This window comes from Equus quagga, chromosome 3, assembly GCF_021613505.1.
Source record: "Equus quagga isolate Etosha38 chromosome 3, UCLA_HA_Equagga_1.0, whole genome shotgun sequence".
In the NCBI taxonomy this organism is placed as follows: Eukaryota; Metazoa; Chordata; class Mammalia; order Perissodactyla; family Equidae; genus Equus; species Equus quagga.
In genome coordinates, this window is record NC_060269.1 from 96,634,873 (window position 1) to 96,652,871 (window position 17,999).

General features: G+C 38.3%; 1 protein-coding gene across 3 annotated transcripts; it reads right to left on the reverse strand.

Annotated features, from left to right (window-relative positions):
• Window positions 1-1,302: 1,302 nt before the first annotated feature.
• Window positions 1,303-17,999, reverse strand: THAP6 (THAP domain containing 6). Of its 3 annotated transcripts, none has more exons than XM_046656310.1 (5): window positions 17,902-17,999; window positions 16,895-16,997; window positions 15,465-15,672; window positions 11,149-11,274; window positions 1,303-4,084 (listed from the first exon to the last, which is right to left on the reverse strand). In XM_046656310.1, the coding sequence occupies exons 2-5, from the start codon at window positions 16,972-16,974 to the stop codon at window positions 3,827-3,829; spliced, it is 672 nt and encodes a 223-aa protein (XP_046512266.1). In that variant the 5' UTR covers window positions 16,975-16,997; window positions 17,902-17,999; the 3' UTR covers window positions 1,303-3,826. The 3 variants fall into 3 exon arrangements, with proteins under 3 accessions (XP_046512266.1, XP_046512268.1, XP_046512267.1); XM_046656312.1 differs by having other exon boundaries at window positions 1,303-2,040; window positions 17,902-17,997; XM_046656311.1 differs by lacking the exon at window positions 17,902-17,999 and adding an exon at window positions 17,454-17,663.

Below are 17,999 nucleotides of genomic sequence, written 5' to 3' on the forward strand. Positions count from 1 at the left end.
ACCAGGAAAGCTCATTAAGGATTCAGCGTCCAGGATTTTATCCGGGGCTGGTCACATAGGCACGCTTTCCTAACACATTCCCAAGTTCCAGACTCCCAGAAGGAAAGCAGATGTTCGGCATAAACCACATTGCTTCTACAAACGGTTCAGGCACAGTGAGGCCCTTATCAGTTAGGAAATGGTGGGAACCCTCCTGAAATCCGAGTTCCCAGACGCCAGCCAAGAGCCAACCTCGCAAGCTGGCCCTTTTAATGACAGCAGTCTCAGGCCTGCTATGTTAATTCCTTCTTTCACACCACCCCAGCTTCAGATTTTTTTGTGGAGTTGGCTAAGGTGCCACCTTTACAGGTCTTACAGGATATAAGAGCAGTGGCCCCCATTACATCTCCATTTAGTTCACCACTTTGGCTCCTGCAAAATTCAACAGATCCTGCAGGATGAGAGTGGACTAAGGCAAATTCAACCAAGTAGTAGCCCTGACTACAGCTGTGTGCCAGATGTGATATCTTGCTAGAGCTGATTAACATGACTATGGTTACCTGGTACGAGACCACTGATCTGGTGGGTGCATGCTTTTCCATCCCTCCAAGCAAACAGGATCAGAAATAGCTCATATTCACATGGAATGAACAATAGGCTATGTTAACAGCCTAGGTTATAACTCTCTTGCTTCTGTTATAATGAAAAGCGACTTAAGACCAGCAGTCACTTCTACAGAAAATCACTTAGTTCACTACATTGAGGGAGTATGTTAATTAAATGAGATGAGCAAGATGTGACTAGTAAATTTGAGGCCTTGATAAAGTACATGTGCTCCAGAGGGTGAGATAAAACCCATAGAATTTAGTGGCCTACTCCTTCAGTAAAATTTGGGGGGAGGAGTGAACAGTGCGTGGTCAGAGACATGCTAGAACAGCCCCTCTGGAGTAAAAGACAAATGAGTACAACTCGCATCTCCTACTATGCAGAAGGAAGCACAATGCCTCATAGATCTCTTTGGGTTCTGAAGGCAGCATATTTCACAACTAAGAATACTGTTCTCAGCTATACTCTGGGTACCAGGAAAGGCTGCTAGTTCTGAGTGAGGCCCAAAGCAGGAAAGGGGTCCACGGCAGGTCCACACTGTGTGGAAGCAGGCCTGCCACCTGGGTCATCTAACCTAGCAGACTCTATGATATTAGAGTTATTGGTGGAGGGAAGAAATGTGAAAGAAATTAAAGCAAAACCACTGGATACATACTCCTGATTTTTCTCTGCTTATTTTATTGAATAACTGAATGTATAAAAACCACACAGACTACATTAATGGAGAAAATATTTTATTTTTCAAATATATAATGGATTCTTCACCTCTCCATTATTTCTGTAGTAATTTCATCTTTTTATTAAAACTAAAATATATATTTTAATACATCTCTCAAATCAAAGACTATGGTATAATTGTGATTATCTTTAGCAACCAAAGTCTATTTCTAGAGATTTAAACTTGATATGGAGAAAAATGCCATGTCAAGTCCTTCGTACCTGATTTGGTGCTGAGGTTGAAGTGGTGTATTGGTTTGTTCCAGGATCTGGAGGCCACGCCCAGCTTTAAAGGAAAGTGAGGTCCTTAGGCTGGGCTCGGGGCCTGAGGGCCCTCTGGTGGGGGATGACTGGTTGTGCTCTGCACAGGACAGTTCTTCCCCAGGCCAAACTGGAACCTCTGGGAACAGTGGACTGAGGTATACACTGTGTTCAGGCATTCGTTTGGGGTGGCAGGTGGGAAGGACCCTACTTCTTATATCAGATTTCTACCGGTAATCATTTCTCCATAAAAATAAAGAGCAAATGGGTGGCTCCAGGTCCTTGATGATACCAATATTTGGCCAACAGTTCTTGCTCTCTCTCAGTGACACTAAGACCAATAAAAAAGAAGACGAGGGCTGAATTCTCTCTGAATATGTAGTAAAGTGACTGTGGCAACTGAGATGGTGGCAGAAACTGGGACTTGACTCTTGGAGAGGTCTCCTGTGCTTGATTTATTCTAAGCAGCCAGTAGAGCTAGAATCAGACACCGGATAACAGAATTTAGACAATGGATCCACAGAATTGGAGCTATCCTCTTACTTTTCTCCATTCTCCATTGACTTTAATTTTTATACTCAAAAAAAAAGGTGAGGGAAAAGGTCTCCACCTCTATCACAGAATCTCCATAAAATCCAAGATCACACTCAAACTCCATTAGAGTGTCCATTATGAATTCAAAATTAAATTACTAAAATAAATAATGAGTAGCTAATGAGAGGTTTTGTTTTAAGGTAGTAAAAAGATGACCTTGGTGATTTCTTCTTAGCATAATACTCATTTCTCAAATGTGGGTAAAATCCCGCTTAGAGGGAAGGTTTGGAATCCTACATAGAAATATGACATGCATTAACACAGAAAATTCTTAAATATAAAAAAAATTCACGTGACCATATCCTTACTGATATTAATATAACACAAATAAAATTACAATGAGCATTTCAGCACAAAACACAGTTCATTTCTAGTTAACACACTGAAATAACTGATACTCAAATTCTAACTACTATAGCATAGACACCTGAATGAGGTTCATAGATGTACATGTGTTTCAAAGTAGAATTTGGCTTTGGGCTAGTAATTTTTACTTTAACCACAGTATCTATGGCTCTTAATTTCAGTTGTTTTTACTAAGAAATTAGGAGACAACCTAAATTTCTGATACTTGAATCAATCAAAAAATAGCTAAGAGTTATTCTTTTGTAAGTTCAGCAAAAAGCTATTCTAAAGCTGCTGTTTTCCTTGCCTAGTCTTTAAATAAAACCTCTTGGATAGTAATCTACTCTCCTAATTACAGGAAATATTGTAACCTTTTCTCCAATCCTATTTCAACTGGAAGAGCCATAACATTATTTTTAAATGGTTTCTTCTATATTTCGTATTTTTAAAAATGCCAGCAATATTACTTTCTGCAAAATATAAGCAGCATTCAAAGTATCCAGCTCGTGCTGGCATTCGGATTTTGAAGATATATTTTTATGATGAAATAACAATCATGAAACAAAATGTTCAGGAGAACTGTCAGAGTAATGAACCATTTAAAAATCAGATTTATGACCCTTTACCATTTTTTAAAGCTAGGCTGGTTTACATCAACGTGCTCCTAGTGAGGAGGATGACGTGTGTCCCGAAAAACTGAAACTTCATCAGGGGTCTTCTTAACTTGGCTCTGAACAACATTAAAAGTCAGAAGTTCTGCACTGTATGCTGTTCTCAGGGCTAGCGCCACGGGATGCCTTGTAAAAAGATCTTTTGCTATTAATGGTAACAAAAGCACCTTGGATTGGATCCAAGACGGATTTGTGTTATAAATGAATTCTGCTTTATAGTAAAGTACATTTCAAGTACAATTCAACGTACTTACCCTAAAGCACACATAAGTAAAGGCACTCCTTTGAAGCCAAAAATCTGAGGCCACTGAAGAAGTACCAAGTTCCTACCACTACAGCTTAATGTGGCTGATTTGACATAATTTCCTCAGTCCTGCAGAACTTTCTTGATCTTTTAACATCTTACAATAGTGACCTGGCACTAGTTTAGGTCTACAAAAACACAATTGTCACAAGTCACACAAAAACATGATAACTGAGCGCAAATTTCTGCATGTCTTCAAAAGAAGCCTTTGATAACAACTATAATACGGAATGCTGCAGAGGACCCAAGGAAGCACTCTAAATGACAGGTACTATTTACTGATGGTAAGTGAGAATTATTTTCTAAAAGGCTGTACCAATGTCAGTTTTAGGTAGGACATAACACAAAATCATTTCACGAAATAGTCTCGTTCTATGCTTTCCTGACAACACTCCCAGCAGAAAGCTTCTAGTCTGTTTGCCGTTTCTTGGCTGATGAGACATTCATCCTTTAATTCCCTGATTGTCTTCCTCAAGGATTTCTGGAAACGTTTTTCTCGGTCTAAAACATTCCTCAGACTTTTCTTGGTATCTTCTAGCTCGCTGATCACATGATCTAATTTATGCTTAAGTTTCTTTGGGCTGTCCATTACACTGTAGCTATGCTCCTAAAAACATAAACACCAAGTTATTAAACCAGACTGACAAGTAGTTAGAAAAAAGCTTAAAACTAGGCCTCAGCTGTTTCTTCATTTATGTTGCTTAAGGAAGACTGTTAAGTTGGTGATATCAGAAGGTTTAAAGAACACAGGAAGAGGACAGGGGTGGAAGCAGTATTTCAATTGTCTAAGGCCTCGCTCGTTTGTCTAAGGCTAGGCCTGCGTGAAGAGTGCAGAATCCTATGGATGGGAAGCACTTCTTCTCTGGGGGGAGGGATCTGCTATGAAAACCCTGACACTCACAATGAGTATACAGATTCTGTTCCCTAAGTGTGGGCCTGCTAAGTTTAATTTTTACCTATCAAACAAACTTAAACTGTTAAACTTTAACTGGGGTACTTTATTTTGATGAATATTTCACTTTATAAGGGATGACAGGAGAGGAGAACTGGAGCAGGTCCTCAGGCTGGGTGTTATGGATTTAGAGAGAACTCTGGTCTTGGATTTTTTTTTTTTTTGCAGAGGAAGAGTTGCCCTAAGCTAACATCTGTTGCCGATCTTCCTCCTTTTTTTTTCCTTCCTCCTCCCTGCTCCAAAGCCCCAGTACATAGTTGTGCATAGTTCTAAGTTCTTCTGGTTCTTCTACCAGAGCTGCTGCCACAGCAGGGCTACTGACAGACCAGAGGTGTGGTTCTGTGCCTTGGAAGTGAACCTGGGCCGCTGAAGCGGAGTGTGCCAAACTTTAACTGCTAGGCCAGCAGGGCTGGCTCTGGTCTTGGATTTTTTTTAAAGATTGGCACCTGAGCTAACAAGTGTTGCCAACCTTCTTTTTTAAATTCTTCTCCCCAAAGCCCCCCAGTACATAGTTGTAGATTCTAGTTGTGAGTGCCTCTGGTTGTGCTATGTGGGATGCCACCTCAGTGTGGCCTGATGAGCGGTGCCATGTCCGCACCCAGGAGCTGAAGTGGTGAAACCCTGGGCCGCCGAAGTGGAGCGTGTGAACTCACAGGCTGCCGAAGTGGAGTGTGCGAACTTAACCACTCGGCCACGGGGCTGGCCCCAGTCTTTGATTTTTAAAGAGACAATTTAAGCTCTGTCAATATCTATTATAGTTATGCTTACATTTGCTGGGTATGCTTACTTTTCACTCAAAAATAGGGAAAATAACACTGACGTATTTTATAAACTGCTATAAAATAATTTTGAAAAGCTGTTATTTAATATTAAGATTAGTCAAGAGGACTTTCGTTTCCAGCCAAGATGAAATAACAGACTGGACTGACTTCTGTCTAAAAAAACCAATATGCGGGCAAAAGACATAAAAAACGTTTTGAAGATAACAAACATCAGGCAAGGAAGCCAGCAATCACAGAGAGATGGGAACCAGAGAAGTGAGCCCTATGATTGCCCAGCTTCTCGTCCTGAGAGAGTTTCTAGGCTTCAGTGCGAGGAGAGGAAACCCAGGCAGACCTTGGCAGACAAGGTGAGGAGACAGTGCAAAGTGTCCAGGGAGGCCAAGTGGCTGGAGTTCACAGATAAGGTACTGGAGAGGAGAGAGCTGCAGAAAGGGAGAACTCTGGAGATGTTCAGAGACTCCCTCGTGAGTATTTCACTGAATAAGATCAGTGCATGCATGTAAGGGAACTGCCCAAAGCTGAGGAAAGAATGACCAGAAAAGATTAGGAGTGCTCTGTGCTCAGAGGACATGCCACTATTTCCACCAGCCAGAGCAGAAAATTTTAAGAGTCATGGGATATTGAATAGAGTATACAAAAGAGCCTTGCTCAGCAGTGGAGAATAGCCCTAGACCGGGCACTGCTCTAGTCCTGCCTAACAAAGCAAAACTCAAAGGGATCAAACTGTTTCCAGAGAACTTAATGGTACCCAGAACTAAGCTCAAGAATAAAGGACACAAAAAGATCCAGCATCCAGCAAAGTAAACTCCACAATGTGTGACACACAAATTTACCAGGCATGCAAAGAAGCAGGAAAACGTGAGCCATAATAAGAGAGAAACAAAATAATGGAAATCAACCCAGAACTGATGCAAACATTAGAATTAGCAGACAAAGGAATTAAGAAAGTTATTAGGGGCCAGCCCAATGGTGTAGTGGTTAAGTTTGTGTGCTCTGCTTCGGTGGCACTGGGTTCACAGGTTCGGATCCTGGGCACGGACCTAGCACCACTCATCAGGCCACACTGTGGTGACATCCCACATAAAATGGAGGAACATCAGCATGGATGTTAGGCTCAGAGACAATCTTCCTCAAGCAAAAAGAGGAGGATGGCCAACAGATGTTAGCTCAGGGCCAATCTTCCTCACACACAGACACACATGATTAAAACTGTATTCTACATGTTCAAAAAGTTAAGTAGAGACATGAAAGATATAAAAAGAATCAGAAGATCTACAGATAAAAACTACAACGTGTGAGGTGAAAAACACACTGGAGGGGATTAACGGTAGATTAGACAATTCAAAAGAAAAGAGTAGTGAAGGTGAAGATACAGCAATATGAACTATTCAGAATGGACTATAGGGAGAAAAGGGAATATAAAAAAAGCAAAACAAAAAGAGAACAAAAAGTCAACAGAGCATCAGTGAGCAGTGGCACAACTTCAAACAGCCTAATACACAGGAAATTAGAATCCCCAAAGGAGAGAAAAGAAAAGTGGAGGTACAAAGAGATATTTGAAGAAATCATGGCCAAAATTTTTCCAAGTTTGATGAAAACTAAAAACTCCTAGATAAAGAAGCTCAACAAATCTCAAGCATAAGAAGTATCAAGAAAACTAAACTAAGGTATATCATAATCAAATTACTCAAAACCATTGGAAAAGAAAAATTCTTAAAAGCAAAGAAAGAACCAAATGTTAGGTACAGAGAATAAAGATAAGGATGACAGTAGATTTTTCATTAGAAACAATGCATGTGAGAATACAGTGGAGCACTATCTTTAAAGAACTGAAAAAAAAAAAACCCCAAATCCCCAAACCTAGAGAAAATATCTTTCCAAAACAAAGATTAAATAACGATTTTCTCAGACATATAAAAGCTGAAAGAATTCATCATCAGCATAGCTGCGCTGTAAGAAATGTTGAAGTCCTCAGACAGAATGACACCAGATGGAAATATGGACAAACACAAGGAATGAAAAGCCCTGGCAATGGCAGCTACATGGGTGATGGACCAGATTTTTTTCTTATTTAAATCTCTTTAAAAGATAATCTACTGTTTAAACAAAAATAATAACAATGTACTGTTGGGTTTATAGCATATGTAAAAGTAAAATGTATAGCAGTATAGCACAAAGCTTGGGAGAGGAGAAATGAAAGTATGGTTTAAGATTCTCATACCATACGTGAAGTGAAACAATATCACTTGAATATAGCCTGGGATAAATTAAAGATGCATGCTATGGACCCAAAAGTAACTAATAAAATTAAACAGAGTTATAGCTGATGAGTCAAAAATAAGAGAGAAAATGGAATCATAAAAAATGTTAGTCAATCCAAAAGAAGGCAGAAAAAGAAGAAAATGGGAACAAAGAACAAATAGGAAAAAAATAAGATAACAGATTTAAACCAAATCACACCAATAAACACACTAAATTAAATGGCCTAACTAACCCAATTAAAAGACAGAAATTACTAGCTTTAAAAAAAAAAACCAAGATCCAAAAGTATATGCTGCCTACAAAAAATGCACTTCAAAGATAAAAGACACAAATAGGTTGAAAGTAAAAGAGTGGAAAAAGATATACTATGATAAGACTAATAAAAAGAGTGTTAGAGTGTGTAATATTATTATCAGATAACGTGGATTTTGGAGCAAAGAACATTACCAGGGATAAAGGAGGTCATTTTGTAATAAAAAAGGGGTTAACTTATCAAGACATAAGAATCCTAAACATTTAGTACCGAATAACAGTGCTGAAAATGTAACAAGCAAAAACTCACAACTGCAAGGAGAATTAGACAAATCCACAACTACACTGGAAGATTAAACACCTCTCTCTCAATAATAGGTAGAACAAGTAGACAGGAATTTACTAAGGATGAAGATTTGAAAACACCATCAAACAATTTGACCTAATTGACATTTACAAAATATTCTAGCTAACATTAGCAGAATGCACATTTTTTGTAAAAGTACACAAAATATTTGCCAAAATAGACCATATTTTAGGCTATGTGTTTCAATGAATTTAAAAGCACTTCAAGCAAGTCATACAATGTATATTCTCTGATCATAATAGAATTAAATTAGAAATTAATAGAAAGATACCTGGAAAATTCCCTAATATTTGGAAACTACATAGCACACTTCTAAATAACCTATGGGTCAAAGAAAAAACCAAAATGGAATTTGAAAGTATTTTGAACTAAGCGAAAATTAAAACATATTTAATTTGCGGAATGCTGCTAAAGCAACACTTAGGGAGAAATTAATATCAATAAATGCCTACACTGGAAAGAAAGGAACCTTGGGGCTAGGCTGGTGGTGTAGTGGTTAAGTTCGTGTGCTCTGCTTTGGCGGCCTGGGGTTCACAAGCTTGGATCCTGGGTGTGGACCTACACACTGCTCATCAAGCCATGCTGTGGCAGTGTCCCACATACAAAATAGAGGAAGACTGGCACAGATGTTAGCTTAGTGACAATCTTCCTCAAGCAAAAAGAGCAAGATTGGCAACGGATGTTAGCTCAGGGCCAATCATCTTCCCCACCAAAAAAAAAAAAAAAGAATGGAAGAAGCCTCATATCAATGACCTCAGCTTCCCTTTAAAGAAACTAGAAAAAGATGAGCCAATTTTATTGAAATAAGTAGAATAAAGAAAATAATAAAGATGAGTGGAAATCATTGAAGTAGAAAAGAAAAACAACAAAAAAGTGAGAAAATCAATGAAAGCTGGTTCTTTCACAAGATCAATAAAATTGATAAATCTCTAGGCAGTCTGATCAGCAATAAAAGAGAAAAGAAACAAATTACCAATATCAGAAATGGGAGGGATGATATCACCATAGATTCTACAGACATTAAAAGGATAATAAGGAAATGCTATGAACAATTTTAAGCTAATAAACTTGATAACTGAGATGAAATGGACAAATTCCTTGGAAGACACAAGCTACCAAAATCTTTCCCACAAAGAAATTACTGGCCCAGATGTTTTACTGGGGAATTCTATCAAATATTTATGGAAGAAATAATACCAATTCTCTACAAACTCTTCCAGAAAATCAAAAAGGAGGCAATACTTTCCAACTCATTCTTTGAAGTCAGCATTATTCTGATACTGAAACCAGTCAAAGACATTAAAGGAAAGAAAACTACATGCCAATATGCCTCTTGAACGTGAAAGATTCTAAATAAAATGCTGACAATCCAATCCAACAATATATAAAAGGGATAATACATCATGAAGCAGTAGGGTTTATTCCAGGAATGCAAGGCTTGTTTAACATTCAAAAATCAACTGATGTAACTAATCATATTAAACTAAAAGAGAAGAACCATATGGTCTCTCAATAGATACAGAAAAAGCATTTGACAAAACTAACATTCAGTTCTGACAAAGACTCTCAGTAAACCAGGAAGAGAAAGGCACTTCCTCAACCTGGTAAAAGGCATTTACAAAAAACCTACAGCTAACACCACATTTAATGGTGAAAGACTGAACGCCTTCCTGCTAAAGTGAGGAGCAAGGTGTGGAGGTCAGTTCTCAGTGCCTCTATTTAGCACAGTCCCGGAGGTTCAAGACAGTGTAATAAAGCAAGAAAAAGAAGTGAAAGGCATCCATGTTGGAAAGGAAGAATGAAAACTGTCTTTAAGAGCCAGCCCTGAGGGCCTAGTGGTTAAGGTTTGGTGCTTACTGCTTCAGTGACCCTGGGTTTGCTTCCCAGTCACAGAACCACACCACCTGTCTATCAGTGCCATGCTGTGGTGGCTGCTCACATAGAAGAACTAGAAGGACCTACAATTAGCATATACAACAATGCACTGGGGCTTTGGGGAGGAAGAAAGAAAAAAAGAGGAAGATAGGCGACAGATGTTAGCTCGGGGCAAATCTTTCTCTACAAAAAAGAAAAAAACAAAAAAAACCCTGTTTTTAATGACAGACAATATAGAAAATCTGCCAGCTTCTATAAAAAAGCTTTTATAATTAACATGTGAGTTTAGCAAGTTTGCCAGATACAATACAAAATCAATACAAAAATCAACTGAATTTCCATATACTAGCAGTAAATAAACTGATAACATTTATAATAGCATCCAGATAAAATAGTTAGGGATAAATCTAACAAATGAAATGACAGATGTCTACACTGAGAACTATAAAATACTGCTGGGAGACGTTAAATACTTGAATGAATTAAGAGATACAATGAGTTCATGAGTTGAAAGACTTAAGAAAGTCTTATCAAGATGCCAATTCTTCCCAAATGGATCTGTAGATTCAACACAATCTCAATCAAAGTTCCAGTAGCCTTTCCTGTAGAAATTGTTAAAGAGTGATTCTAAAATTCATATAAGAATGCAAAAGACCTAGAATATCTAAAGCAACTTTGAAAAAGAACAAAGTTGGAAGATTACCACTGCCTGACATCAAGAACTCTTATAAAGTTATTGTCATCAGGACAGTAAACCAGATCTGGGTTCCAGGCTCTAAGATGAAGAAGCAATGAGATGAATAAATAAATGTAAGCTTGAATGCTCTGTACATGTACGACGGTTCTTCAAGAAAACCTAAAGACATAACTATTTTTTAATTAGATATTTCCATATAGAAAATATAGTACCTAAAAAGGAAGAATTAATTATTGCATTTTCTTGGTAGAAATATCCTTGCAAAATCATTCTTTGAACTAAATATGTAACCAAATGATTAACTACCTCCATATTTTTGCTATGGATAAATAAATTATAATGGCCCTGGGAAGCAATATTACTTTTGGACAATACATATCAAAAAAAAATCCTCAAACACCTAAATCCCTCATTTAATCCTAATGAAGAGAACATGTTCATCTTAAAAATATCAATGTTAGCTCAGTGAGTTAATTTTACTTACAAATATGAACTGGGATTGGAATTCTTCCACACACGAGGAAGCACCAACCAACTGGCGATTGCGGTTTGTGACGGGAAGTGTTTTGAGGGTGAAGTTTTTCCTACAGTGAAGCTTCTCTCTTTTCCCCTGTTAAGGATAGTTAACAACAATCACTGTTGACACTTCTGCCCTTTTTTACATTTTTATTCCTGTTTAAACTTTGTGTAATAAAATTAATGCAATATTTCTTCTCATGGATTTGCTTTTAAATGTCAGTAAATTTTAAATTCCACTAAGATTAAAGTAACTTCCCGCTAACTCTAAAGTTTACCTGAAAACACAAATTTTCCTAAAAAACGAAGAGTGAAAATGAGGGAGCATATTAAAAATATGTTACACAGTACAATAGTTGAAATAATGTGCTACTCTCTTAAGACTACACAGAAAAATCTAGAAATAGATCAAGTAGATAAAAGCCTTTACAATAAAATTTGGCATTCTGAATAAATGAAGAAAGGCTATAAATCATGTAAAAGAGAACTAATTAGAGGGTACTATACTAAGTGAAACAAGTCAGAAGGAGAAAGTCAAATACCTATGATCTCACTCATAAGTAGAAGATAAAAACAATGACAAACAAACACATAGCAACGGAGAATGGATTGGTGGTTACCCTAGGGGAAGGGGGGAGGGGGGAGGGCAAAAGAGGGGATTAGGCTCACATGTGTGGTGATGGACCATAATTAGTTTTTGGGTGGTGAACATGATGTAATCTACACAGAATATATTCTAAATATATTACAATGTACGTCTGAAAGCTAAAAAAAACAAAGTAAAATAAAATAAATAAAATATCTGTTCATACGCTTTAAAAAAATAATTTCAGCTATAAAAAAAGGAAAAACAGTTACATCCTTTATATATAATAAACCATGATGAAATTCTATGTACTGAAAATTTATGTAAAAATGAAACCATGAGGAATTAGGGAAAAAATAGGGAATATTTATATGATCTTAAGGTGCGGAAGGCTAAAATCAGACAACTCAAGAGAAAATATAGAATTTACTACTACTAAGAAAAAGTCTGAATGTCAAAAAACAAAACAAACCAACTTCATAATTAGAACTAAAGACAAACAACAAAAAGTAACTACAACAAAGATGGCAATTAAATGATTCATATCTTCAATAGATCGTGTTTTTACAAAATAGCTTAGAAAAAGATGAAAACAGAAGAGGACCCGAATAAGTAATTCACAAAAGAAGTAGTACAAATGTCTAATAAACACACGAAAAAATGTAGAAACTCACTAATATTTAAAGAAATCAAGAGAAATCAATAAAATTGACTGCCTATCAATTTTAGCAAAGGTTAACAACATAACTCATACTGAGGATTAGGGTGGACAGACATTTTTGTGCATAGCTAGTATGGGAGTAGATTAGTGGATTCTGCACAATTTTTCATGGGCCTTTGGGTGATTTGTATTAAAAGCAAAAGCCTTAAAAATGTGTATAATTTTGATCCAACAATTTTATTTCCAGAAATTTTTTTTAGGATATGTACAAAGATTTAGCTACAATAATGTTCATTATACTTGCTGTTTAAAATAGTGAAAGATGATAACCTACAACCCATTGTGAGGACTGATTACATAAACTTGTTCATACATAGGATCAACTGTTAAATGGTCATTAAAAGTGTTCTATAAAACCAACACCAAGTATTGGCGAGGATATGGAACCAGAGGAACTTTTATATGCTCAGAATGGGACTATAAATTGGCAGAACTTTGGAAAACTATGGCAATATCTACTCAAGCTAAACATACAAACCCCTGGGACCCAGCAATTCCACTTCTTACAGAAGTGTACATATACTCTAGAGAAATGTGTACATAAGTGCACCAACAGACATGGACAAAAATGTTCTTAGTTGCACCATTCATAATTGCCCCAAAGTGAAAACCACCCAAATGTTCATCAACAGTAGACTGGAAAAAGTATAGTTCATTTACAAAATGGAACACTATATTGCAAAGAAAATAAGTGGACTATTATCACACACTACAATGTCGATGAATCAGGCAAACAAAATGTTGAGCTAAAGAAGCCAGAGTAGATACAGTATGACTCCATTTATATAACGGACAGTGACAGAAGTCAGGATAGTAGTCACCTTCGGGGGTGTAGTGACTGGGAAATGGCATGAGGAAGGCTTCTGGGGCCCTGGTAATATTCTGTATCTTGGTCTGAGGGGAGTTACATCAGTGTATTCATTCAGTGAAGATTTATTGCTCTGTACACTTACAATGTGTGCCCTTTTCTATATATATGTTGCATGTCAATATAAAATTTAGTTTAAAAAATTGATGTTCTATATAGGTTTCTCTTAAAAACGTGATCCAGGGGCTGGCCCTGTGGCCGAGTGGTTAAGTTCGTGTGCTCTGCTTTGGTGGCCCAGAGTTTTGCCAGTTCGGATCCTGGGCGCGGACATGGCACCACTCATCAAGCCATGCTGAGGCGGCATCCCACATGCCACAACTGGAAGGGCCCACAACTAAAAATATACAACTATGTACCAGGGGGCTTAGGGGAGAAAAAGGAAAAATAAAATCTTTAAAAAAAAAAAAACCCTGTGATCCACAGATCTGCAACCCAATCATGTGGGGTGCTTGTTACAAAGTGCAGATTTCTAGACTCCAAACCAAACTTACCGAATCAAATTCTCTGGAAGGGGGACACAAGATTCTGCATTTTAAACAAGCTCCCTGGATAACTCTTACGTAGACTAAAGTTTGAAAGCCATTGTTGTGGAAAAATATTTAACATCATGGAAAATAGTAGTTAAGAGTGGACTCTGGAACCAAAATGCCTGATTCAAATCCAGCCTCTGCCATCTAATAGCTGTGTGACCCTGGGGAAAGTATTCCAGCCTTCCTGGCCTCAGTTTCCTCAAGTGGTAAAATGAAAATAATGATAGTGTTTACTCATATGGTTGTTGTGAAGACTTAATGAGTTTATATATATATAAATTAATATATGTATGTATGAAGTGCTTAGAATAGTGCCTGGCACACAATAAGCACTATATAAGTGTTATTAAAAAAAAGAGAGAGTGAGAGAGAGAGAGAAGCAAATAAGAAATAAAGGATATACAGTGTAATTCTATTTTTGTAAGAACAGATATAGATGAATTTATACACCAACATGCACACAAATGACTGGAAAGATACATATCAGAGTGTTAACAGTATTATCTCTGGATTATGTGATTATTATTAATTTTTATTTTCCTTTGCTTGTATCATCTAATTTCCTATAATTAAAAATTTCTTTGTTACAAGGAAATAAATAGTAGCTTTTGAAAGCTAGTAATTTATGGTTTATTTATTATGCCCACATTTCTTAAGGTCGTCTTAACATTACAGCTGGAGGACACCTTGCTATAGGAAAACAAACCCTTTAGAGCAAATTGCTCAAGTAACTACACATTTATTAATACAGAAGAAAGTGAGGCAGTCTCTGCTCGATCACTCAGGCACTGGAATATGAGCAAGTGCAGAAAGTGACCAAGCCCGCCTGGGAGCTGGTGCACTTTTGGACTCCCTCCCTTGTCTCCAGCTGTCAGGAAGGAGGGAGACAGCTTTCAATGGAAGCTCATTACTATTGTGGGAAGTCACAGGTTCTCCCTGAATTTTCCACGTTGGAGGTGGTCAGTCTACAGCGTCTAGGAGCAAATACACTTTTAGGTATATGAAGTCAAGAGTTACTGAGGGGGAGGCAGCCAACCCATGGCACTAACATCACTGAGAAAACCCAGGGAACGCAATTAGAGTTTACTTATATAATCCTTTCATTTTCTTTTTCTGACTTTTTCTCTCTTTTCCTTCTCCTGTTCTTATTTCTTTTGGTTTTCTTCCTTTTAGTCCTATGCAGGCTTTAAACTTGTGGCCCTAAAAGTATACTTTGGTCCTGTTAGTGGCTCTGCTCTTGACTTGGGCTCCAGCCTGAGGAGGACCGCCCACTTGGAACTTGAGTTCAATCCTCTTATGTTAACCTCCTGTTTTTGGACACAAAACTTGAGTTACACCAACTCCTAAAGTCAGTCCACTTCACCAAACCTTACTAACGTCCAAATATTTCTGAGCACCTACTGGCAAAATACTCCTACTACACACTGGAAAAGCTGAAGGAGCAGCTTACAAATTTAAAAGCTCCAAGAATGGACTTCCAACGAATATTCAAGCAGTAAAAATGTTGCAAGAGTGGTGAAGGTTCTTACAGTACCACAGAAAGTGGGTAATGACGGTAAGCAGTATCTCATAAACAAACCTGTAAGTGAGATGGGGACTCAAAGATAGAAGGTATGACTCCAGGCTTCAGTTTAATATTTGGAGCACTTCTGTCAAAATCTGTCTTCTTAAAGTGCCTGGAACACAATACATCTCCTTTTTTAGGCTCCCAAATGCCTGCAGCATTCACATCAAGTCTTTTCATTGCTAGGACCCACTTTCTTTTGACATTTTCATCTGTGGGGAATCTGGAAAAAAATATAAAAAGGATTTTAAAATTAAACACTATTGATATATAGTTGAATTAAGGCTGTGACTAAATTGATTCCTTAACGAGTCTGCTATTACTCTGGGGAACTGGAATATTTAGGAAACCACCATGATTCATGCTTTCATAATGTTCAGTTTTAATAGTCAGATTTTTCTACCAATCATGCTGCAGACCTATGGTCCTCATTTCAATTTTTCTCATATCATAAAGAAAAAAGTTTCAACGGATATTTAACACCTTATAGTAAGATCCACAATGAAGGGTTTTTTTCACCTGTAGACGGTAAAGAATATCACTTGGGCCTTTTCCTATCTGAAGTGATATCTAGAATTTATCCCAGCTGAACACAGCCCCTGTACTTTCATTCTTCTATCAGCATCAGAAAATTGCTTAGTGTACCACTGAATACACCACAGGTCTATAAATGCTTAATGAATGAACGCAGAGAACAGCTGCAGAGCTTAGAGTTCTGGAGATCAGAAGTATTTCGAGAGATCTGGAGGCCAATAACCATCTCTCTTTCAATTTTCCAAGCTGGTTGTGAAAATCCTTTTTGGAATAAGATAGGATACACATACTCATTTTTTACGTCCTCATACTTAGCAAAGTAGTTAGCAGATCTTTCTCTAACACATAGCACAGAACCTGGCACAAAAGCAGCAAAATAAACCTTTAGCAAATGAATAATCATTAAATCTTATTGCTTCTTCTTTCCTATGCTGTCAGAAGAAAGGCTGAAATACTAAATTAGGATCATCCTGATTTATTTGCAACAGAGCTAAAGAACTCCTGGTCTGAACTTGTAATTTATATTTTTTTCTCTACAATCCTAGCTTGATCTATTTCTAAATAGAAAACACAGAATATATTTGGGCAAAGATACTTCCTTCCGTCAGATTGTAAACTACATGTAAAAAACACTGAATTTCGTTGCAGGTATGTTAAAATGCAGAGTAATAATATTAGCAAAAGTAAGTTTGATATTTTTATTAACCAGCTTCTGATACCCTGGCATGTATCTTAAACTTCTAAACTAAATTATAGAAGTATAAACATATTGCTGTCACTTCAAATTTAACTAAAGAGGTTATTTAAAAAGGCTTTGGGAACTACAGTTCAAAATCGAAGGTTCAAGTAGAACTGTCTTTTGCTTTTTATAACAGTCAAAAGTGGTTGGCTTAACTACAGCAAAATCTTACACGTGAAATGTCAGTCCTTTTAACTTGGAATTTGGCAAACAGCGAGAAGCACATCCAATGGCCGAGCAACATTTCACCATGATTTTAGCAACTCATAACAGAACTGAAAGAAAATTAAAATGGTAAAAGTTAGTAACTTCAAAGCTAAGGGGAACATATTCACCTTTCCCAGTATGTTTTAGATATCATGAAATCATGTTAGAAGCCAAAAGCAAATATTTTCTTCCAACACCTGCAGCTTTGTTAGCGACATTTTCCTAGGCCTTGGCTCTTTAATAAGCCAAGTCATATTTAGCTATGCACTGAGGAGTCTGATTTCAGTTCCGTAGGCTTGCACATTTCCCAACCACCGCTTCTTCCAGGCACCTCGTTCCCTCTGCCACTAGGCCTTTGCACCCTGACTCCTCCTAGCATACTAACTCCTGCTCATCTTTCAGCCCGTGTTGCTTCTCCAGGGAAACCTTCCCTGACACCCAGATCAAGTCAGATCCCCTCTATTATTAGCCCTCGTAGAACACACACGTGTCCCTCCCAGCACTTCACAAAGTTGTAATCTTACATTTATCCCAGAGATTCTCTGATCAATGTCTTCCTCCCCCACCAGCCTGCGAGTGAGTTCCACGAGGGCATGGTGGGGGCGTGTGCTTTTTCTCACTTTTTGTCCCCACGGTTTACCTGGTGACTGGCACACAGGAAACGTTAATACATATTTGGAAGTAATGAAGAGCAAGTCAAGGAGACGAGAACTCGGCCGCCAAGCAGCAGCGCGCGCGGACGCGCTCGGAGCCCGGGTCGGGCGGGCTCCGCCCCTTTCTCGCGGCTCGGGGCCGCCACAGGGAGAGAGGGCGGGGCCGCCCAGTCACAGGTGCGGATGCGGCCGGCGAGCCGCCCTTCCTCAGGGGTCATCGCGCGTCTCCGCACGGCTGCGCTCTCCCTCGCCCCGAGCCACGCCCGGGGTGTGGGCGGGCAGCGATGGGGGAAAAGAAGAGTCAACCAAGAGTTATTACCGTTAACAGCGAAGGCAGCGACTAACGTCGACGGCAGAGATTGCGTCTCTCCTCGCTTCCGCCCCGTCGCCGCGGGAACCGGAAATCCGGCTGCCCCG